A 25,879-nucleotide genomic window follows, 5' to 3' on the forward strand; every position below is an offset into this window, starting at 1 on the left:
TAGATTTCATGCCGTTAATCCGGTCTTAAGTGCCAGACAAAACCGAAACCGTTGAGGCATTTTTGATACGAATCCTTGCAAGGCTCTTAAATCGACTCCCAAAATCTACAACCTATGTGCATATTGTAGCTGATCGGTATGACGGAGTGATCGGCCTTGTAAACATTTCCGGGAGTCCTATTGTTCTAAAAGACAGTAGTGGATGTCATGAGTGGAGAGGAAATACACTGACGAAGAGTTTTATTGTTACGAAGAGCATGATGCTAGAAAACTGGGATATTTTGCTTATGCAGTCAGAGAGTAAGGCAAGACTTATCGAATGTATTTTTGAATTATGGAGCCATGTCTGTCTTTCTGAATTAAATTTACCATTTGCCTCTCTAGTGGATTCAGTGATAGAATGAAGGTGCTAAATCTGGTCCCATCCAAAATGACTATAGATCCGAACCGGGACTACGAAGCGAACTTGTGCAGCACACATAAAGAAGCAGACACGCGTCTTGCTCTCCATGTTGCCGAATGCTACAGAAATGGATCTTCCCAAGCAATTGTTGAAGCAAATGACACAGACATTGATGCCATTTTGTTAAAGAACTATCGCGAAATATTCCTCTGCAGGTGTGACCCAGGCTATGAACCCGAGCTCTACGTTCAGTTCCATGACAAAGTCTTTCCAATCCGTAAAATTGTGAATAGAACATCGTGGGCTGTTGTAGAGTCACTGGGGCTGCTACATTGCATTGGGGGATGTGATACGGTCAGTTTTTTCTTCTCAAATGGCAAGAAAACATTTACTACATCCGCTGTTAAATCACAGCTCATTCAAGAAATTGCTGATCTTACACAGAAAGTGAGGAGTGATATCAAAAATATCATTATGTACGAGCCCGAAATCTTGCATATTTGCACGAAATTGACTGTATCGGTATATAGCAAAAAACAGTCCGAATTTGATTCTCTCAGTGACCTTCGAATTCATTTATTTCCCAGAAAAAAAAAACTTGAAAAGCTTACCCCCAACTGATGGTTCTTTCGTATATCACGTCAAGAGAGCTATACTTCAGTGGAAAATTATTCTTCAAGTTGTGATTTCTAAGCCCTATATCCCTATATTCCTAAGCCCTATGTTGTGATTCAACCCACTTGAGTTTAGCTGGACCCATCACAACATTTTAGGAGTCAATCCAGTGCCTTGAGCGCTGACCCCCTGGCCTCCCTCTGTCAAAAAGGCTTCAACCTTTTGTTACTGTAAAACTGTGTGTGGTAAAAAGTTCCCTTGTTTGGGGATAAGGCCACGCGACATTCTTTGTGCATGTGGTGGGCGATGTGGTGCCGACAGCAACGATTCGGACGAGGATTAGTGGGATTTTTTCTGGTTGTTCGAGGAAAACCGTTGGGATGCGTGGGAATTGTATTTTGACAGGCTTTACATGTAGCTTTACTTACAGTACTAAAAATAATAAACACTCTTTAATCCTGTTACAGGTTTAAGCTTTCAGCTTCTGTCGAGCATGCTTCTTCCATGTCCGTTTACTACCTTGCAAAGCTTCGCAGGTTGATTATAATCTGGATTTAAAACTATATTTGCAAGAAAATCGGAGCTTATAGCAAATTAAATAGCATATAGTAACTAAAGTTGAAACACGATGACCAAGTTAACACTACCGTTGGACTCGGCGTCAAAATTTGGCATAAAAACATGTCCTGCAATACCATTCATCAAAAAAAATTTTAGGCCTGCAAATAAGTAATTAGCCTATAACAAACGAAGTTAAGATTGGGCTACGAAGTAAAGTTCATATTCGGATTTGGCTTTAAATTCTAGCATAAAAGATGTGTCACATCATCATTTGGACAAATGTATTTTTGCATATATTTTTAGGCCTAAACTTTTTCAAAAAATTCTAGACGGCTTCACCGAACAGATTAAGCTTTGAACTTTACGGGAATGTGAAGCTAAATACGAAAGGTAAATTCTGGACAAGAATGAACAACAAAAAACTATTAGAAATATCTGAGATACGTGGTTTAGTTGAAAATGAACCTTTGAATTCTGAGATTTTCGGGGAAAACCATATTAGGACCAAATTGAGATGTCGCACCACTAAATAGGAGTGGTACAACCTTAGAAAAAAAATAAAGAGTCTGTACAAGTTTTATAGACCTATAAAGGGTGATTTTTTGTCTTTACAAGATCAAGCCATGATCTCCAACTTAGCCCCCACCCATATTCGGATTCAGCGTGGTTGATATAGCCGGAAACTATTGTCAAATTGACGGTGTTTTTCTGACCACCTCAACTCAGAAATAAACGAGATACGCTTTAGTGAGTAGTAATAGTGTTAAAGGTCCGAGTAGTGATTGCGTAATTTGTCTTACCTCTCGCCTGAGGCATGAATATACAGTGTAGTCTAACCGGTACATTGGCTTACCACGGGTCAATCACCTGTTACTACGACCGGTACTTGCACTACTAGACGGGTTTTCTGAGCTAACACCCATTTTTTTGGGGTCAAACAGAGAGAGAGAGAGAGAGAGCGGCAGTTACTGCATATAGGGTAACTTGATTAGCAGGTTTTTTTTAAAACTTGTCAACGTATAATGTACTCAAGCAAAACCCTATAAAATGTTCATACACTATATTCCAATTTTCATTATTTTTTAACACATTGTTTGTAGTACACCACATATTATTAACTTTGAAAACAATGGATTCATAAATTTCCAATGTGAATACACTTTCATTCTTTAGGCTATTTCCAAAAAAGTAAAAAAAATAAAAAAAAACGTTTTAAAAGTAAATTAAAATTTCAGGTGGACTTAGCCCCTGACAAAGAACCACAAACAAGCGCGGGTATAGTAAAAACGCGTACCTAAGGGGTAAAATATAAATTAAACATACACACAACAGGTGAACTTGACCGAGCCCTCCATTTTGAAACATATTAGAGTCATAAAGTAATATAAAATGAACTACCTTCAAGTCATTGTAAACCTAAACCAAATAAATAAGAGGGCAAAGGATCCCAAGACTTTAAGACAGAGCATTAACAATTAACATCAAATAACAAAAGGAAATATCATTGAATAATCAATACTGTTATACAGATATGCATACAAAAGCACCAAGAGTGCTTACTCAAAAAAGAGTTAACGCATAGAAAAAAAAAATAAAACCCGCGGCTTAAAATACATTTAGATTAGTGGTATCTAATTAACATGTTTTGACCCGTGAACTCAACCCGAAAAAAAAAAATGCATACACACAACAGGTGAACTTGACCGAGCCCTCCATTTTGAAATATATTAGAGTCATAAAGTAATATAAAAGGAAATAACTTAAAGTCATTGTAAACCTAAACCAAATAAATAAGAGGGCAAAGGCTCCCCAGACTTTAAGACATAGCAGTAACAATTAACATCAAATAGCAAAAGGAAATACCATTGAATAATCAATACTATTATAAAGACATGCAGACATAAGCTCCACGCGTTATTATTCAAAAAAGAGTTAACGAATATAAAAAAAAAACAAAACCCACGGCTTAAAATACATTGAGATTAGCGGTATCTAAGCCAAATGTTTTGGCCTGTGAACTCAACCTTGAAAAAAAACAGACGCGAGATAAATTTTAACCTTTAAAAATAAAACTGTAAAGTGAGTAGAAAGCTAGAGAAAGATAAGCCATAATGTATAAATTTTTAATTTGAAGATCCTAAAAGCAAATTAAAAACACGCATATCAATATCTTAATCCAAAGTGCATATAAGGGACCATTAAACGGTGAGGCGATTTAGGTGAACGAATTATAAGACCTATATTAAAAGAGTTAACCAGCTAAGAGACTAAATCGATAGATTCGTTGTGGATGAGAAGAGAAAAATACCTATGTTTATGAAAATTTTCAAAACAAGATTTCTAGCAAATATCCCCCTTCTTGTCTCGTGACTGGAGAGCTAAACTGTAGCTTTGGTGATGAAACTTGTGCGAACGAAAATGTCTGTTTTTTGAACTTTCACTTAATTTCACTACTAAAGAATAATTTGAATCAAAGAGACGAAAATTGACAACCGGATACGCAAGCATTTGGAAGCATTACAGCCAGAAGGAAGATTTTCCTGATTGGCTAGTCACGAAGAGGTAAGCTCTTTATGACGAGCGTGATAGCAGCCGAAAGATGTTACTTCTTACCGGGTTAAGATACAGAATATTTAACTCTTTGAAAACTGAACAAACAAAAGGAAAGTATTACTGATGTTTTGTCAATGTTAAAATGCAAAAGTCAGTCGCGATTATTAATAATTTTACACCCCATTAAGCCAAGTACAGTGCTTGATTTGGCCAAAGCCTGCTCCATAGTATGTTATTCATAATATCATAATTAGCAGTATGTTATTAACGAAAAGATTATAGTGCCTCAAAATAGTATTTTGAAAGTCCAAAATATAGTAGATTACTTGAGGCAAATATAAGTTTAAACTGAAACTATCCGAGATGCATCAAGTAAATATAGATCACATTGTCATGATTCGCATAATCTCCTAGTAACTTATTTTTTTTACTTAAATAGTGTATAATTTGAGCATAACCCTGGGCTTTTCTTATTATAGATAAGCTGGGGTATATATAAAATTGCTATAGCTATAAGATGAAGTTCATCGTTCGATTCTAACCATATGTTAATAAAGTTATATTTTGAATATACATTGGGTTAAAAATACCTCAAAAGAAAAAACAACTCAAGTATAATAAAGGGTTTTAAAACAAGCCTCTACAAAAATAAACCGATGAAGAAAATAAAATTTTCGGTAATATTTAGCAGTAAGAAGAAGGAAGGTAAAGAAATTAATAATAGGAGCACTTTTAATCCATTATGCATATCATACCTTAATGAGCGATAAAATTATTACCTTTAAGCAAGAAGAAGTCACAATTTTAAGTCTTAAGGATTTATCCAACAAAATGGAAAAAGGGGATTGTTTTTTTTCTTCATGCTAAATAATACCCTTTCTTTTAGGAAGAAGGAGCGTGCTTTTATCCCCCTTTGAAAAAAAAACTAAGATGGAATAAATCAACAACGATGCAAGCCGTAAGACCCTCTATCCTTAAACATGATACTCCAGTTATAAACGTTTTGGAACAACCACAGGCTAAGCAACTTTTAATGCCAGGAGCCTTTGAACGAACGACTACATACGCTGGGAGTAAATTGAAAAGAGTGGCGTACTTCTTGAACTGCATCACCCAAATCTACACAATATCATAAGGTTCACCTACTGCATTCTCTTACAGTGGCTCCATGTAATGAAGCCCAGCCAGACTTCTCTAGTATATATATAATTTTTTTTCTTTCCGTATTTTCAAAAATAAGATAAATTTTCTCAAGCGCATAATTTTGATGAGTAAAACTTAAATTTGTTTCTAAACTATTCTATAATAATCCTATTTCATTTTCTTTCCTTAACCAAATTAGCATCATATAAAAAAAAATTATAACACTGAAGTAGTAAATAGCATACCATACATTTCTATAAAATCTCACCTCTAACTTCTCTTTTAGGCAAGATGTTTTCTTATGTAAAAATCTATTAATTTCTTAAAAAAACTAACTATATAAAAAAACAATTGACTATTTCAAATTTGACAACTGAACAACCACTCTTAAAATGGTATATGTCTCTGCTCTAAGCTTTTGCGTCCATCTGGCATTTACCAAAATTTACCATCACTACACTTGAATTTCGAATCCGCCGACATATCTAATTTGAATATTAAGTATCCATTGCAAAGTGAGCTTTAAATAACAGTTTGTCTATCTTAGATAAGCAAATAACACAGAAAAAAAGGTTTTTTAATAATTTCCAGATATGTCATCGCAGTGATGTCAAAAAGCAGTATTTGGGCGAACCTGGTTCTGGTCATTTCAAGCAATTATTTCGACGAGACAGTTAGGGGCATTTTAAAAGATGTTTTTGAGAACGAATTTGAGGCTATTCTCATTTGAACAGTGTTGTGAAGTTCGATTTCCCAACTCGAAAGGGCTTCGATCCCTCTACCCTAATGGAAGCTCCTGGTTTTTTACATACCTTCCCGGGGGCACTAAAAGTACCACCTGGCATTTTAACTGCACTGTATTTGTTTACGTGGAAGGAGAAAAAAAAAGTGTTTATTTCTCACAGAGATTTATTTTTGCTAGGTCATCTACATCCAGCGCTGCAAGCAAAAAGGTTGCCGTGAGACGTAAAACAATTCACATTGGTAAGATAATTACAAGGAGACCAGCAATCAAGTTTTAAGTTTTGTTTTTACTAATTGAAGCCGAAGAGCATTGATACGTTGGAAATACTACGTTAGTTGAACGGTGGACAAGTTTCCTCGAGAGTTTCATTCGAAAAAGCCATGATCTACAACTAGAACACTAGTTTGCGTTTTTATTCTGATTACACGATGCTGCACAACTGCAAATTATTTCATTTAACTCCATAATTATACCATGTATATCATTTCCATCTTCTTCTAACGCTTTCAACTTATTTGTTATATGCAACTTCATAAGCTCCCTTTTAAATTTTTCAAAATCATTATCATTTAAATCATATCGAATACGTTTTCCTAAGCCCTCTAATCGAAGCTCTCCATTAGATAAATTTCTAACTCGAGGAACAACATCCTGAAACTTCCCAGTCTTCAGCTCAAGCGTAATAGCTCTTTGATTGGATCCAACTAAATCTAGTACATCAAAATCAATCGATTCGGGTACAAATGTCGTATTAATCAGCGCATAATCTACAACACTTGGAGTTGGGCCCGAAAGGCAAGTGAACTCGCCCAAACCCTTATCATTTCCAAAACTTCGATTTAAAATGATCTGTGCAACTTCTCCACAACGTTTCAGGATATCTATTCCCCACACATTTATTTTTCTTTTTTCCTATTTATTGCGTCACGGTAGTCTACCAAGAAATGGTACCAAGGCCCCTAACTAGGTGAGTAAAACGTCTGTACGTTCTACCCCACCGCTAGAATAAGCACCGAAATCCCCCATCAAAATGCACTCAAAATCACTATAACTTTCTTGTATTAGCGACAATTCATCATCTAAAATTTCCCAAGTATTTTCTCGATTATAAGAACTATTTTGTGGAGGGATATACACAATGCCCAAAATTAATCTCTTCCCACATTTAAAACAAATACGCAGCCAAAGTAAATTTTCAGATCTACTATTAACTCTTTCATAACCATCAATAGCTGATGATTTAATCAAAACCAAAATACCACCATAATGTCTATTATTTTTTGCTGGTTTACGCACAACCTTTTCAACCAAATACCCTGGGAGAGGTGATATAGGAGAATGATCATTCCATGTTTCAATAAAGGAAATCACATCAAACGAAAGTAATTCATCATATAAATAAGGCAGCGTATCACGTAGTCCTTGTATGTTCCATGACACTAAACTCAGCATATGGCTCTTTATTTCCTATGCGTCTATGCTTTCTGTCAGTGTATTAATATCACTAGTCACATCTTGGAGTTTCTCGTTCCTGGCCTCTGTCGAGGAAAAGGCAAAATGGTAATACTTACGACTGCGACTATTAATATCTGTTAGCACTCGCTGACTATTATCAACAAAATCACGGGAAAAACCACTGCGAGGTCTTCTGTTAAGTCCTTTTCTTGGAGAATGGTTTCCTCTGGGTGCCACGTTACGAGTGCCTGGTCGATGTAGGTCATTAGGGCTAATAACAGCACTAGCAGGTCTTTTAGTTGCCGATACTGCCTTAGAATAGGCTATTGATGGTATCACTGTCTCGGCATCGCTATTACTGGCATCACTATCTAGCCCCATCGGGATAACAGCAGGGTAATTTGGGAGTCTAGCACTAGGGGGTGGACCAAGATTTTTGACTGGCACCAAGTTACATTTAACCTCAATCACAGCCTTTCCATCGTACCTGAATAGTCGGTCTTGGATAAACAGCTTGTCACCTCGTAGCATTGCATCACGGCCGTCGTTCTGTGCAAGATTCATAATTTCCTTTAAGTGTTTACGGGCTTCTCTTTGTTTAGCTGTGTAATCTGGGGCGACTGATAGACCTGCCTTTCTCAATAAGGAACTATTTCTTAAGATGTAGTCTCTGATTTCGACCGAGTTTAGCTTCACTACTACTGGCCCTGATTTCAATCTAAAAATGTCACGTACATCACATCGACTTATTTTGAGAGAAGGCATAGCACGGCTTAATAAATCCATTATTTCTTGCTTCACAGTATACTCGCCATGGTGTTGCGGAGTATAATTATAAATAATCAAATTTGTACTTTTCTGCTCTGTTTCGAGCTGATTGGCTCGTTCAGATATGATTACTAGGTCTGATTTCACATTTTCCAGCTCTTTTTTAATTTCTTCATTTGTCTCAGCATTGCTAGATAGCTGTGTACTAATGTTATTCATCTGTATTTGTAAGGCAGCAATGCTATCCGAAAGTCCAGGTATTGCATTAACTTTCTCCGAAAGCGCTTGTAATAAATCCAATTTGAAATTTATTTCTCGCAAAAACTTGGCACTTTACATTTTCTCGGCGTCTAATGTTCGGTTTGTCATTTTGACACCTTGGATCTTATCGATGTACAAAGGTAGTCCTTAATTTGATCTAGTATTGTAACAAAGCGATAAGTTATTTTTCTTGTTTTCCAAAAAAGATATTCACAATTTTGGCACAAAGCCACACACAGGTAAAAATTGGTTACGCAAGCTGTCCAGATTTAATCCTTTATTTTATCCGATTGAATTGCTCTTAACTCTCTGAACTCTGAATCAATACTGAGGAGAGAATGATATTTGGAATTTATGTTAGAAGGCGCATTGAGTATTATATTCATCTATTAGATAGCAGAATAATTGAGACAGTCAAAATTTTACCCTAATTTTTGATGCATATTCATGCATGTCCTATTTTTATAACACAGAAGTTAGATAAGTTTATGAAGGATAAGATCCCATTGCAGGGGGGGAGGAAGGAGTCAGAAATTTCAAAAAAACTCCCAAGGAAGTTATTTAGGTTCTGGCTATTCTTAAAAGTTCCATTCACCTAGCCCAACTACCATCCCAGGTAGAAAAAGCTCATCATCTGACATTTTACGATATTTATCGTAATTTTACGGATAAATAGATCATGTATTTCCAAAGCCCAAGAGCCATGTACACACAATAATTATTGCGTTAAAATGCAATTTTCAAGTCTATAGTTTCTTTTGCAAAATTTTGCATTTAATGGTGTACGTTTGAACCCATGGTTGGTTAACCGAAGTTAACAGTATTCCTTAATAAAACCTAGAAAGTCAGGCATGAATTAGAATAAAGGTTTCTTAATGAAACAGCATGGTGGCACAGTGGTGCTCTGCTTGGCAATGTGTGACCCAGTGACCAATCACCGCAGATTACAAGGTTGAGCGACAGGCTTTCTACTTTCCCTTAAAAAACAGTAATTGAAACGCCGATTCAACGCCCTCTGCGCCAAAAAGGACTCTGGAAGATCCTTATCCTTTTTTAATAAAACAGGATCATGCTTGCAGCGGTAGCTGCAACCCAGAAAAAAACGAACCATGGCCCATTGTAGCCAAACATTAAAAAACACATTTAAAAAGAATGCTAGTAGAGAAAATTTCCATTTGTATTTGATTAAGGAGTGGTAACATTTAGCTCGATTAGTTTTAATAGTAAAATATTACCTCGAAAACAAATTTATAGAGATTTCGGAAAGTAGCCTTTATCCCATCATAAATGGTGACGGATCAAAACAAAGTCTACACAAGAGGAATTGTTATTGCAAAAAACCCTGTACAAGTCACTTACAGCCCTCTGGCTTCAACAGCAAAGTAATCACTTTTTTCCATGAGTAGCACTGATGCGTCATCCTTTTTTTCCTTCGTCATTGACAGCGGGAAAGTGGAACATTAGATAAAGCTGTTTAGGGCAAATTTGAAAGGGAATTACTATATTGAGTTCCTTTTATAATTAACAAAACCTGACATTTAAAATATAATGCAATTTTGACAAAATATTCAAATAATAAGACTGGAGTTGAAAAAAGTAAATAAAAAAAGATAAGGAGAATGTAGAAGTAGGTTGCAATTTGGAAGGAGAAATATTTATGATTTCTTTCAAAATGAATGTCTAATAAATAACTATCTAATAAATAAATGAATTGGACTATCTAATTCAGCTAAATATCCAAATGAAAGTATGCTATTCAGTTATATATGGTACATTTATTCAGGTTTTGCTTATTCAAATCTTCAAATGAGATTCTGTTCTTGGTAAAAGCTTAAAAACCTTATTTTTATTCTCCTGCTAAGTTATGAACAATTTGAGAATGTCTTTATCCTGGGACCCAATGGCTTTTAAGTGTGTTGTGTCCTGTGAAAACTATCCGCCGAGTTATGCATCAGTAAAATCATTTCTTCTCGGCTGCTATCAGCACAAAACAGTAAAGTCTTGTCAACTACTTAGCTGCCACCTAGGAGGTCTAAATTTCACTAAAACAATGATGTATAATTTTTATAATTGATCTAATAATAAACAATGTAATATAATAATATATAACGTAGATAATTTCGGAGACAACACTGCCTTTCCATGACGATAAAATAAAAGTCCAAAATAGGGATAAAATCCTTTTTAATAGACAGTGTAATATAATAATAAACAATGTAATATAACAATATTATAAACAATGATCTATAATTTTTATAATTGATCTAATAATAAGCAATGTAATATAATAACATAATAAACAATGATCTATAATTAATAATCTATTTATTAAGAAATAAATGTAGCAGCAATGGACATTTGATATTAGTAATTATGAGAATACACATATTTTTGATACAGAGCCTATAAAGCTATTTGCCCAAGTAGTTTTAAAATTATATTAAAGAATTGCATAAGGACACACAGTTAATCGCCTTTTTATTTTTTCCAATAGTAAGCTAACTAAAAATGCAACTTTTCAGCAGAGCGAATAAACATGGGAACATTTCCTCATCCACATAGACACTTTCTCAATTATAATCGGTTGCTGCTGCAACCGATATATACTCAGGGCAGGGAGGGGGGGGGGGTAACAAACCGGGCAATCCTTCTCCTCCTGGATACAGCCATGTTTGACATGCATTTACTATTTTTATGATTTATCATTCAGTATTCAGTATTGATTCAGTCTTTGAACAGATAAGATCTATCTATTCTTTTAAAAAGGATTAATCCCAGTTTTGAACTAGTTGTCAGTAAAGGATTTTATTCTGATTTAATTAGACACTGGATTCTTTCAGTAGTTACGAAATAGTGAGAACGCTTTTACGTCTCATAAATTATTTAAACATTTATTCAGTAACTGTAACCTAGTGGAATGTGTGACGTCACTGGATAAATTGAATTGACTGGAGTTTCTGACCAATGCATTAATTGAACTTTTGACTTTGTTAAATTGAGTTAATTTCATAAGATATCCAAGTGAGGTATTCCAGTTTGGCAATAATAAGGATTATTATTCATCATTCAATGCTCTCGTCAGAATAAGACGTAGTTAAGACCTCTGTGTGGAGTGAATTTATGTGACAATATTATATCAAGGATTATTAATATATTTGTGATTAGATGGGACGTAAAAGGAAAAATGCTAAGCAAGAAGGCATGGACAGTTCATTTGACACCTCATGACTCAGTTCTAGCTTGAAACCGGAAATATCGATACTAGCTGCGGATTTTAAGCAAATTCTTGATGTTGTGAAAGAAAATGGAAATAAGTTGGACAATATCAACAATCAATTAGGAACACTTACCGCAAGGGTGGATAACTTGGAAAAAGAACAATCGCTACAAACGAATAAGATAAACAATACTGAATCGAAAATTGAAAAGATTGAGAATGAAACCTCTAGCCTCAAAATGCAAATAAAAACTTGCACGGATGAAATAATGGAAGTAAGAAGGAAAAATGAAGAGTATGTTTCAGGTTGTGAGAATGGAAGCTGCAAAGCTAGAAAATAATGTCATCATATGGAACGCAGCTTGTAGGGATGATAACCACGCTCAAGTTCTATTCACAGAGGTAGTTCGTCACGGGCTGGAAATGCCCGAAGTAAATTTCACAGTTACTCATTATGATAGCAACCGTAAATTTTTGAAGGTGACACTGAATAAAAAAGACGATAAGTTTGCCATATTGAAGAATGCTAGCAAGCTTAAGGATAAGACATTCACTGGAAACAACAGCAACCTGTTCATCAGCGATGATGTCCCAACTGAAATCCGTAAAGTGCGAAAGCTGCTTCTAGTGAAACGTGACAAATTACGAAAAGATCATGGATGTGATGCCTGGATATCGAAGGGGATTCAGCCGAATCTGCTAGTGAAAAGATCAGACGGCTCGTTTACCAAATACACATTCAATGATGCCATACCGGAGATTGACGATTTTCATAAAAAAATTTCCATCGCCCGAAGGGAAGTGCCTGTTATATTCCCTGTCGATGTTCAAATGTCGTAATGTCGTGGGTTGCAGTAATAGTTCATGTGCCCAAGTAATATGAATGAAAACATTTAAATTGAAAGTTTTTTTTTTTATTTTTATTTTATATAAGGTGTATTATTATTATTTTTTTTTCCTTTTTTTTTGTTTAGATCCACATTGAGGTTAAATTAAAAGTTGCGCAGATTAGTCGTACTGAGGGAAAACCACTTGGAATGGAGATTATTTTTTTTTTTTTTTTTAATTGTTATTTTTTATTATGGTTTGCTGGTCTTTTTGGGCATGGTGTGGTTTCTCTTAACGTGGGATTAATATTTGATAATGGATAGAGATAATTGTGAAATTCCATCATCAAGGTTAAAAGAATTTGAGCGGAAATCTCTTTCATTTCAGTCAATTTTTCAAACTATTGTAGCTGGTGATGACGAAGATACTTCTAGTAATTTTGATGTCCCAAAAAATCAATATATATTTATGAATGAGCTGGTAAGAAAAAATGTAAATACAAGTAGGATGTCGTTTTGGAATTGCCAAGGTTGGAGGACTGCGCACGATGTGATTGAAACTTTTTTGTCGGATTCAGATACAAATATATTAGGCCTATGTGAAACTTTTTTAGATGATTTTTCAATTGAAAATATACATGTAAAAGATTACCAATTTTTTCACATCGGTCGGAAAAAACAAAAACAAGGGGGTCTAGGTGTTTTGATTAAAAATTGCGTACCAGCACGTATAAGGATTGATTTTTTGTCAATGAATATTGAAATGATTTTTGAATCTTGTGTAGTTGAATGCTTTTTTCCAAATAATCGGAAGTTTTTAATTGCAGTTATTTACCGTACTCCGTCATCCAGCCAGATAGAATTTAAAAATTATTTTGAAAGTATGTTGGATAAATTAGCTAGTCTTAATACTCCTTATTTAGTTATGGGTGATTTTAATATTAATTTAATGAAACTCTTATCTGCAGATCAGAATAGAATAGATAGAAATATTTTGCAGTTTTCGGAGGGCCCACTATCTTATGGACTAAACCCTGTATGTTTTGTGCCCTCTAGAATAGCTGATACATCATTTTCACTTATTGATAATATTTTTTCACCTTATAGTGCTGTTAACACATTTATTATTCCTGATGATTCATCTGACCACTGTATAATTATGTCTGATTTTCTTATAAATTTTCCGCATAATAAAAAAAATCAAACCAAGCGTAGAGATTTTTCATATAAAAATGTGTTAAGGATAAAAGAAGGGCTTGGTGACGTTGATTTGAGTCCTGTAATTGATGAGAAGGATCCGAACCAATCATTAAATAAATTTTATTATACTATGAATGAAAAGATTGATCTTTTTTGCCCGTATAAGAGCCCGAGAGGAAAGAAACTTACCCCAAAAAACCTTGGATAAATGAATCACTTTTGAGATCTATTAATGAGAAAAATCGTTTATATAAAATTAGAATAAAATACCCCACGGAAATAAAATTACCGCTTTTTAAAAATTATAAGAGTAGACTGGTAAGGATCTAGAGAGCAGGTGATAGAATTTATTATGAAAAATGCTTTAGAGATTCATATTCCCCACGAAAAGCTTATAGTTTCACTACTGCTTAAATTGGAAGAAATAAAAAGTTGTTACACCCTGACGTGTTATTTGATACTAATGGTAAAGAATTTAGAGGACCACAAGCTGTTGCTAAGAAGTTTAGTGAATATTTCGCTAGTATTGGATCATCTGTTGTTTCAGGAGAAGTTAACCTTTCTTCCCCAAGGTCGCATAAAAAATATCTACCACCCACTGAAGATACGAGCATATTTATGGCCCCTGTTACTTTTGCAGAAGTTCAAAAGGTCATTAAGAATTTAAAAAATGGTAATTCATTGGGATATGATGAACTTTCAATTAATTTGCTAAAAAATATTGCAGTTGTAATTTTTGAACCATTTCTTCATATTTTAAATTTATGTATTTTCTCAGGTACATTTCCTAAAAGATGGAAAATTGCTCGTGTAATACCATTGCATAAAAAAGGAGATAAATCTGACACAAATAATTATCGTCCTATTGCAATTTTATCACCATTGTCTAAAGTATTGGAAAAAATTCTTAAAGGAAGGATTACTAATTATCTAGATAAAATAAATTTGTTTACCAAATATCAGTTGGGATTTAGGGCAGGCCATTCGACGGAACAAGCAGTTGCAGCTCTTGTATTAGAAATAAATGACTGCTTAGATAGTAATTATCATGTATCTACTGTTTTTTATGATGTTAAAAAAGCATTTGACACTTTAAGCCATGAAATTCTTTTTGATACAATGGAAAATTCCGGTATAAGAGGGAAAGGACTAGATATAATAAGATCATACCTTTATGGACGTAAAATCGTGGTAGATGTTGATGGACATTTGTCTAGTTTTAATGATCTTGAAGATATTGGTGTCCCACAAGGATCGGTATTAGGTCCGCTTTTATTTTTTATGTATATTAATTATCTCCCAAGATCTTTTAAGGGAAATAAATGTCTGTCAATTTTATTCGCATATGAAACAGCTGTTTCTGTTAAAGGGAAGGATTAATCTAAATTAATTCAAAATTTTTTTAACACTGCTAGTTCAGTTAATTGATGGTTTGTTTCTAATTCTTTAGCATCGAATTTTAAGAAGACTGAATTTATGGTTTTTGGTCATTCAAAACGTGCTACTAAAAAAATGTCATGTCAGGAGCTTCAAGTTGGTGAGCATAAAATACGTAGAGTTCAATCATATCGTTATTTAGGAGTTTTTATTGATCCCCTTTTGTCATTTCAAACTCATATTGATCATTTAAGGGTGAAACTTTCGCAAAATATTGGGTCTATGTATCGTTTGCAACATGTTTTTCCATTTTTAATTTTAAAAATAATTTATCATTCTTTGATTGCTCCGTATTTAAATTATTGCACAATTATTTATTTAAATACTTTTTGGACGCATATAAAACCCCTACAGATCCTTCAAAATAAAGCAGTGAGAATACTTGGAAATTTTTTACATCGTCCATCAAAACTTAGAGATGCATCGGAAAATGAAACATTATTTCTTTTCTTGAATTTATTAGATCTGAAACATATAAGAGAACTTAATATATCAGTATGGCATTTTAAAATACAAGATCCTAGTAGTTATTTTTATGAAAAATCTCTGTTGATTCTGCCCCTCCTTCGGCTCTTAGGTGTTCTGGAACATATCGAATTCCCTTTGTTAATTGTGAAAGATCTAGATTTTCAATTAGATACCAAATACCATTTATTTCAAATAAATATAGGCTGAAAGATAGAATTCAAATTGAGTCATTTCGGCAAATATCAGTTCTAAGGAAGAAAATATTAAAATTATGTATTGACCTATGATGGTGGAATAGAAATTTTTTTATTATTATTATTTTTTTTTTTTTTATATTTGTTACCCATGTTGGGATAGCTTTCCGTGCCCCACTTGTCCAGAGTTTGTTTTCTTTATGTTTGTTATGTTTTTTGTTTTTTTCTTTAACCAGGTTTTTTTTTCTTTCTCTCTTTTGTTATGATGAGAAAATGTTTTTTTTTATTTTTTTTTTATTTTATTTTTTTTATTATTAATACCCAATTTTACGAGCTTTGCTCTCTGTTGGGGGTTTATGTTTTTTTGTTATGTTGAATTAATCAAATAAACAGTATCTTCATATATCAAAATGTATAGTAAATATCGTCCTTCAAAACAAATTGTTTTGCATAGAGAAAAAATTACTGCACAAGCTCTTGGCAAGCAAGCGAAACTCTTTGCCGAATCCGCACAAAGTCTATTCAATTAAGAATTTCAATTATTTCCTTTATTAAAATTTAACTACATGTTAATTAATACTTTGAGATAAATTGCTGAAAACATGACCAGGAAGTGACGACATTATTTAAATGTTTCAAGGATCTGAATTTTAATCTGAATTACATTGTTATTTAATATTGTTATATGAGGTATCCACTTTTTTTTTCAAGAAATCGAAAACTATTTTTACAAAGTCAACGCTTTTATAGACATCTTTAAAAGCTAGTTAGTTGTACAGAGTAGGCGTTTATTTAAGGAAGACAAGATGTTCTGAAACAGTTTTGGAACCTAGCCAAGAGTATTGGCGGTTCTGGCATCTCTTCTGCCAAGGGCAAAATCTTAAATAGGCTCCCCCGCCTGTCCCCGAAAAATCTTCATGCCACAGTTTAACAAGATCTTCATTTATCAACAAAATTATATATTGATTAATTTATAACTTATTCTTTTTAATTTTTATTATCTTAATTAATTATTATTATTATTTAATAATTTTTTTTATTTCATTAATTAATTAATAATTTATTAATTACTTTCGTTTATTAATTGCGTTTCTACTTTATTTTAATAAAATAAAATTTCAAAATCCCAAAAAGATTATAACCGTTATATTATTTATTTGAAATTTTGCGTTCCTAAAATTTCTGCACCCGGGGAAATTGCCACCTCTGCCCCCCCCCCCCCATTATAGCCGTCACTGAACAAGAGTTCTGAACATGTGGACATTTGGTGCTCTGTGGGATATTTCACTATTCTATACCAAAATTATAATAATGTGCCATAAGACAATGATGAGTATGTAAGTAGTTGTTTCTCCCCTATTGGTAAACATGGTTGCAATTTATGGTATCGTAAACATCATAAAAAGGGAAAAGAAATTTCCCATAGCTCTAAGGTACCCAGAGCACAATGATATCAACATTGCAAGAACAGATGAGATCAACTTATTCGTTTGCAGGAATCTCAGTGGGGAAAGAGTTTCAGAGGAAGAGCATTTATATTGACAAGGGACACAGACGAACCTTTATCTTTTTCTTCATGAGCTTCACCTGAACTCAAAGGTATTCTATAAGTATCAGCGTTACTGGAATAGATGAGATCAGCCAATTCATTTGCAGGAATCTCAGTGGGGAAAGAGTTTCGGAGGAGGAGCATTTATATTGACAAGGGACACAGACTAACCTTTATCTTTTTCTTCATGAGCTTCACCTGAACTCAAAGGTATTCTATAAGTATCAGCGTTACTGGAATAGATGAGATCAGCCAATTCATTTGCAGAAATGTCATCGGGAGAAGGAATCTCATCTGTATGACACAAATTTAAAAAATACTTCTTTCCACTTTTTTCGTCTCTATACTTATAGCATTTTCCTGCAAAAGAAAAGCCTTTGTTTCATCCTTTTAATAATTAAAAATAAATAGCTAAAATTAGAACTATGAGTCAATTGATACCCAAAGGTTTGATGCAGTATATACCATATGGTTCCGTTCCTTCTAAGGCAACACTTTTCCCGGGCACTCACCTAAATTATGTCCTTATAACTAGGCTAGATTCTGACAAAAGTACAAGTCCAGCACTGGCAGCCGGATTTCACGTCACCCGATAAAAAAAATGCGAATATTCAGTTCGTTTCAATTTTGACCCAGAGTTCAAAAATTCGTCGGCCAAATTGGATTAAAACAAATAAGGGCTTCCAAAGTATGACTCGGTATTTAAGTCATATGGTGTTCTTTTCAAGTAGATGTTCTTCTTTTTCTTATCTTTTTCTAGGGCGTTTTCTAGGAACATCAAAGAATTCCGCCATGAATAAGACATGCTAACCAGGATTCATAGAACAACTTCACCAGACTGTTTTCGTTTCAAAAAATTATCATCTTCTGCCTAAACTTTAGCATTAGACTAACGGCCTAATACCACCTAGTAGGCCAATTTTAGTTACAACTATGGAGGATCCTCATTAAAAGAATGTTAGACCTCTAAGGATCTTTATAAAATTCAATAGGAGTGTAACGAGATAAGGGGATACGCAATCGAAAAAATATATTAGCGATCCAGTGACGGTTTACAAAAGAATTTTCCGATGCTGTCACAAAGATGTTTCATTAATTAAAACATGTTTATCATGGTATAAACATACAAATATTCAGTTCAATTACTTATGTTTAATAAGTTTTGTACAAGAAATTGAGAATTTGAAAACAATTTATATCTCTAAGTGTTTTCAAAGATGTATTAATAATAATCTATTGATAATTTCCTTTTATACAAAAACAAGCGGAGTGAAAAACACTAAAAAGGAAAAAAAAATAAATCAAATTCACAGAGATAATGATAACTTAAACCTTAATCACTGACAAAAACGGACGGATAATATTATGGTTTGGGCTTAGGGACACAAAGGCATTTCTTGTCAAATTATTATTAAGCAATTCAAACGATTGGATAATGTCGGTAGCACCATACTTCTCAATAATACGTGTATTACGATATGAAGTGGGAAGGTACAATAAAAATTTTCAATATCTAAAATAAGCGATACGGATCTGGCGCAAATCGTTCTTATTCAATAGCGAATACCTTCCACTTAAAGAAAAGACAGAATGGTTACAATCTGTGGAATACATTTTAGCTATAGCTCGGCGTCAATATTTTCCAAGGTTAGGTACAATTTCCATATATCCGATCTTCAACTTTTCTTTCAAATCTTCCCTTGCATTAAGTCGCAAAAAAGTGGCTGTAAAAGATACTTATTATTAACTACTGTAAGATCTTAATATTGCGACTTACTGAGGCTACACAGAACTAAACTTGAGTTGGTGATTAGGTATTGAAAACTAAATAATAGCATTTATCAAAATTCAAAAACAGACCAACACCCCGAAACATCCTGGAAATACGTTGCACCGATAATACTAAAATAGACTTGGCTCGGCTTAAAACTAGCAGGTCGTTCGCATACGAAATATAAGACATATCAGATAAATTATAAAAATACGAAGGCTTGATTCCTAATAATACATTTTGAATGCAAGCATTAAATAGATAAGGTAATAGCACCCCACCCTGTCGTACTCCAGATTGAACTGGTATATTACAGCTGTACCCTGTACCAGGTTTTAAACGAAGAAACGAGTTACTATACCAAAATTTAAGTACATGTATGACAGAAGGGTTCACTCCAAACTCTGTCAAAGAGCGTCATGTTTGTGCACGGTAAATACTATCGAAGGCTTTAGATAAATCCAAAGCGCAAATATGTAATTCATAACCTTTAGACTGGGCATCATAAAGAGTTGAAGCTAAAACCTTATGCGCATGTTGACACCCAGTACGAGGTTGAAATCCAAATTGGTTCGAGTCTTTCGCAGTTCGTTCAATAATATATGGGACCAAAACCTATTCAAAAACCTTACTAATATTGCAAGCAACAGTGATGGGCCTATAGGAACTGCAATCAAAAGGGTCTCTTCCGCGTTTAAGAATCGAAGTTACCGTTCCGGAAAGGAAGGAGTCAGGCACCATTGACAAAGATAAACAGAACTGAAAAAGTAACTGGAGCTGAACGACTCGTGCCGGACAATCACAACGTAAATGGTGAGCGCTAGTCCCATCAAGATCAATTGATTTAGACTTAAGTTTAAGCATACAATTAACAATACTTTTAGTTGAGGCAGGAATAACATGACGTTGCAAAACTTTAGGTGGCAAAAATTATGAAATTAAGCACTGAAGATGATAATGAACACTATACTCAATCTTACAAAAAATATTTTTATAATGCCCAAGCCAAGACGAATCTGGGATAACATCACTAGTCCCTAATGAATCAAATTTAGACGTATTACTGACTTCTTTCCAATGTACTGCACTTTTAGGGAACTCAGCACCATTATATCGAACCAAACGAACATACCGTTTGAACTCCGATTTTGTCTTACTCTTTATATCAAACACTTGCCCTCGCAAGGGCCACCTACACGCAATCCAGATGCGAAGCGAGAGTTTAGCACGATTTTTGATGGCTTTAAGACCCGGGTTTTCTTTCCGAATTCGACTTCGAGATTTGAGTTTAACCCGGACAAGGGGAACAGCTACATTCTCAGCTTGTTTCATGCACTTAACTAAGTGAAGATAGTAAACATTCAGTTACACTCTGGCTTGTGGCGAAAAAACACTCATGCAGAGTAGATTAAAAGGGATCTTGACGCAGGACAACAGAGCTGTTAGGGTAGAAATATATAAAAGCCAATTGGCTTTGCTCCACTCTCGTTTCATACACCATTTTTTATTAGCAGCACAAGGATGATTAGATGGATCAGCGGTTAATGTCACAGCAAGGGAAAAGGGAAAATGGTCAAAATCACGTTCGTCTTCGTGAACATTAACGACAGAACAGGGAACATCGGCAGAGCAAATACAATGATCATTATTGGTCACAATACCACTATTATGAATATAACTGCAATTAAGAGCTTTGGGTACTATGCGGTAACCAACAGGCAACGAATCTAAAACTAAGTTGGCACGAGCAGAGGAGCTATGAACATCACAATTGAAGTCATCTATCATTAGCCAACAATACCCATGCTTTTCAATATTGCATAATAGAGTCTTGAGGGATGAGCAGGCATTTGAAAATTTATTAAGTGAGGTTAAACGTTCCTAATCATAGGGATGATATACATTTATAAATACAAGGTGACCAAGTCGCGTGAGTATGATATTATAAGAAAATTGAAATAAGAGAGGTGACAAAGAAGTAGTTAATAGTCTGATAACACGTGCAAGGTCCCCAGAAGGTCGGCCTTTTGTATTTCGGGCATTGGTGGTAAAGACAATATGGTGGCTACTTCTTCGTAGAGAGTTAACGGAGATGGCGGGAAGGAAATGTTCTTGCAAGAACAAAATGTCAAAATCATTCATTTTTTGATTTAATGAGCCATCTTTATCTTTCGTGCCATTGATATTAAAAAATCAGATTGAGACGGACAATTCGACTGTCATTTCCGAATCATACGTTTGCTCAGGACATCACGCAGAATACGACATTTTAGGCTATACGTTACATAATTACCCTCACAATTAGCGCATTTTGGATCAAAAACACAGGGGGAATCACGGGATGATACATGAGAGCCGGCACAGCGGCTGCATTTTGTTGGCTTATCGCATTTGGTTTTCATGTGGTTGGGAGATTGACAATTATGACAGCAACGGGGCGGCCGCAGGAATTCAAAAACCCGGAATGATTCATAGCCCACCTTGAGCCCGAGTCGTAGGCTATTACTCTGGGCTACAGCATCAGCAAAGGTAATTTTCACAGCAAGGGATTTTCCCAAACGTTCAGCGTCGATGACACCTTCACATTTCTTAAAAATTATCGCCTCATAATTAGCGGGCACCCCCTTAACAATGCCAAGAAATTTCTTTTCTTGAATCATGACATCACAGCTACTCAATACGGTTGGAACCGCATCGCTGAAAATCTTTGCAGCAGATTGACTAATATGAACAAGCAGCTTATCGCCAGAAGGCTTTATGCTGTGAATAGTTTCATGGCCAGGGATTTTATTAATAGCATGATCCCGTTATGAAGGGTCGTTAAGTTTAGTAGACGCTTTTGAAATGATAACGGTGGCAGTGCTTTCAATATGAGGACTAGCATAAGGAATGGGAAGTGACGGAAAATTTAAATCATAAGCTGTTACCTTTTCTTTGATGAAGTTGAGGGTACTATCCAGAGCACAAATTTTGGAAGCAAGTTTATGATAAGCAACAGCAGGAATTACAGGCACTTCAGTGGGTGAAATAATTACATACGTTGGCACTGTTAGCCCATCATTTTCGCACTTCCGAAGCAAATCAATCATATCTTTCACATACCGAGCAGAGGCATTATCACCCTGTCTCCTTGGTGCTGTTTTGCTACTAGGGTACATTTCTGCCCATAAATCAACTTTAGCATCTTTGAGAATATTTTCAGGAAAAAACTCCACTCCATGATTAATAATAACTTCATCATCAATACCCGATCGAATGTTTGACTTACTTTGACTTAAAGCTCTTGCTCGGCAGCGTCGACAGCGTAGAGGGAACCAGAAGTCAGCACCGTCAGTCGTCTCCAGAGTGGCCTGTTTTGAGCCAGGGTAGAAACGTCACTGGGGCCACTTCCCCCGACTATCAATTAATCTCGAGAGATACCAACCCATCTCGTTCATGGTTTAACTCTGTGGTACTTCCAGCCATTCTCAGTAGGATCGAAGTTAAAAATAACCTGGCACGGGGTTTAATTGGGTAGGCGAAGTAAATGTCCGTACCAACGCAGCGAGCGGGACTCAAGCTGTTCGGAGAGGGATGGTTATTTAAATGACAAGAGGATATCCATGTTCCGTACCCTTTCGAGCCACCTAACGTGTTCAATTTTGCGGAGGTGTTTTGTCTGGACAGCATCTACCTTCATGATCTGCGACTGCGTCTTCGTAGGGTACAACACAACGTTTGCTACCATGGTAGAGTAGTTACGACATTAAGTAAGATGGCTGATCTGGTATTTCTGGAATATTGTTCTCAGTAGGCGGCCGAAAACGGCATTCGCCTTTGCCACCCCTGCTGATTGCTCTTCATCTACATTTCCGTTCGAGCAGATAACTGAACCAACATCGGTGAACTGCTTGACTGTCTAAACATCTTGACCACGTATTTGTCTAGTTGTCAGAGGGCTGCATGGTGTCGTGGCCACAGCCACTATTTTGGTCTTGGTCCAGTTTACATTTAAACCAAGTTTTCCTGCAGCAGAAGCAAGCGTTTCCAAGGCAGTTTTGATATCAGTGAGATTTTTACATACCAATGCAACATTGTCAGTGAAGTCAACAAGTTACAGCAGTCTATCAGAAATATTGATGTCCAAAAAAAACGCCAGCCACGTTTTGTTAAGAAAATGGTCTACGACACAGTTGAAGAGTTTGGGAGCAGCAGAGCAGCCTTACCGAACACCATTTCTAATTTGAAAATGTGATGAGAGCTGGTCATTTACAAGAACAGCACTTTCGGTATTATTGTGTAGTTCTTTTAACAGATTGACAATTTTCTTAGGTATACCAGCAGATTGAAGGATCAACCACAGTGACTGTCTGTCGACAGTGTTGAAAGCAGATAGAAAATCGACGAAGGCAATGTATGCTTTCCTTTTATATTCTAGAGTTTTCTCTATCGGCTGTCTAATTGTATGGATTTTCTCAGTAGTGGACCTACCCGTCATGAATCCAGCTTGCTGGTGGCGACGAAGGGGATGGAGGTACTTTGCTGCCCGCTTGAGGAGCAGCATGGTGAACAGTTTGCAGGGGTACCGAGAGCAGAGTTATTCCCCGATAGTTATTACATTCTGGTTTACTTCGTTTCCTCTTGTAGACTGGCACAAGTAAGCCAGTCTTCCAGTCTGATGGTATTATTTCAGAGCGCCACACAGTATTAAACAGCATTTGTAGCCAGAGGGTCATGGATGAATCGCCATTTTTAAGAAGTTCTGATGTCAGGCCACATATTCCAGGCGCTTTGTTGTTCTTCAGCTTTCGTGCTGCTGCTTTAATTTCTTCTGCTGTAAATTCAGTGCCATCGGGGGCAGGTTTAGCATTCCCAGCCGCAGTAGTAATCTCGTCGTCAATTTGGTCAGGTGGGTCTGAGTTCAGTAGCTTCTTGAAGAGTTGCTCCCACTGGCGAAGACACTGGGATTTGTCGTAAATATTTTTGCCACTGGCATTAAGGAGATACAATGTAGTTTGAGTGTATTGACCTGAGAGCTCATGGAGGATCTTCTATGTGGCTCCGATGTCCTTTTTTTGGCAGCCTCTTGGAGCTCGCGTGCTTTTTGTCAATAAAGGTCTTATGGTCTTTGTGCAGCATGCTGTTACACTCCTTATTTAATTGCCTATATGCTGTCATGTCCCCGTGAAAACGGGCTCCCCGTCTGCAATCAATAATGGCGAGGGACTTGTTGCTGATCCAGTCTTTTTTCTTACACTGTTTCATTCCAGCAACCCTAGTTGCAGCTGCAAGAACATTCTCTTTTAAGACCATCCACACACCTTCACTATCATCGCATTGCGTAAGAACCTCAAATCTGTTGGATATTTCGACCTGATACTGCTTAGCCAAAGCGGGGTCTTGCTGGATACGGTAGGTATCAATTTTCCGAGGTTTCTGGCTGGCTTTTGTAGCTTTCGGGCGAAGCCGGATTTTGGCTGCAACAAGACGATGGTCGGTGTTCCCAAGTTCGGCGCCTCGGTAGGCGCGACAATTCTGCACAGAAGACAGCCATCGCCGGCGTATGATGATGTAGTCGAGCATCTTCTTCGTTGATCCATCATTGCTATACCAGGTGTACTTGGCTATATTGGGTCTCTGAAACCATGTGTTTGCAATGGTAAGATTGTGGACGAGACAGCAGTTCAGCATTCTCTCTCCGTTGTCGTTTAGGTTATCTAAACGTTGTTTAGATTGGATATAAAATCAAGCGAATGTTTGATTGGATAAAATTAAGAATAGCTGAATGTGAAAACATTATCACTTTGCTTAGCTCAGCCCAAAACAGTCTTGGTTCAAAACATAGCCGAAATTAATCCATTATCCAGGTAAAAAAAGTCCATCAAGATTTCATATGCAATCATTAAAAACAGCTTTAAAGTCCTGATATGTTTGCACTCTCTATGTTATAATATATTCCAAAATTAATCCGGCTTAAAATTGAAACTATTGTACACCGGTCAGATGCCGAATGACGAGATACATTTAGTCTCTAATTGATTCCGAATATAATCCTTTTTCAACACAAATAGCTTTTAACAGGTCAGAGACTGAATAGCGACTGATATTCAGCTCTATGCTCAATTTTTAAAATGCTGATGTCTGATAACAGAAATTATTATTATAATTACGGCTGATTATTTTGAACGCAATGCTCTGAATTCTGTTTCTCATCTGTAAGGTTGGTCATCATACAGATAAAGTATTAGAGATGACGAAGACCACACTGTCATTCCATCAACAAAACAAGAGGCAATAACAAGAAAATTCGTGAAGACAGTGAATAAAATCTATGCGGATATACTAAATTGAAAGAAAGACTTTCAAAATTTTATTTTAGTTTTTAAATTTATTTTATTAATGATATTTTTGAGTAAGTTCGTTTTATTTTTATTTTTTTATATTTTATTTCGCTGATGATGGCTGTTCCATATATAGCCGAAATATCCGCTTAGTCCCTATGCATTGTGTTAGTCATTGTTTTCAAAAATTTCCTACTTGTTTACTCATGCATGGGCGCCCATAAAGGGGGGGGGGGAGGCCCGTCCCCCCTGGCTGAATGATGCTGCCTTATTTTTATATTTTGTTCTGGGATTTCTATTATATAGCATTAAAAGTGCCAATTAGACGTGGTTTGCCTTCCCCCCCCTCCCTGGAATTCAGCTTATGGGCGCCCATGTACTCATGTTTTGCA

General features: G+C 35.7%; 1 protein-coding gene and 1 pseudogene across 1 annotated transcript; both read right to left on the reverse strand.

Moving 5' to 3' along the window:
- Positions 1-7,487: 7,487 nt before the first annotated feature.
- On the reverse strand, positions 7,488-8,612 carry LOC148951902 (uncharacterized; annotated as a pseudogene).
- A 15,021-nt stretch (positions 8,613-23,633) lies between these two features.
- Positions 23,634-24,729, reverse strand: LOC148951903 (uncharacterized). The gene is made up of 2 exons (XM_089089101.1): positions 24,311-24,729; positions 23,634-24,135 (listed from the first exon to the last, which is right to left on the reverse strand). Exons 1-2 carry the CDS (start codon positions 24,727-24,729, stop codon positions 23,634-23,636), a joined length of 921 nt encoding a protein of 306 aa, XP_088945227.1.
- Between the last annotated feature and the right edge of the window lie 1,150 nt (positions 24,730-25,879).

This window comes from Artemia sp. Qi Xiang Cuo, chromosome 5 (assembly GCF_049724085.1).
Source record: "Artemia sp. Qi Xiang Cuo chromosome 5, ASM4972408v1, whole genome shotgun sequence".
NCBI lineage: Eukaryota > Metazoa > Arthropoda > Branchiopoda > Anostraca > Artemiidae > Artemia > Artemia sp. Qi Xiang Cuo.

What these genes read in the sequence shown, in the direction of transcription:
- LOC148951903 (XM_089089101.1), bottom strand. Translation starts at nt 24,729, where the DNA reads ATGCTCGACTACATCATCATACGCCGGCGATGGCTGTCTTCTGTGCAG. An exon ending in GGGGACATGACAGCATATAG is followed by an intron (nt 24,136 to 24,310) that starts GCAATTAAATAA and finishes CCTTAATGCCAG; the next exon opens with TGGCAAAAATATTTACGACA.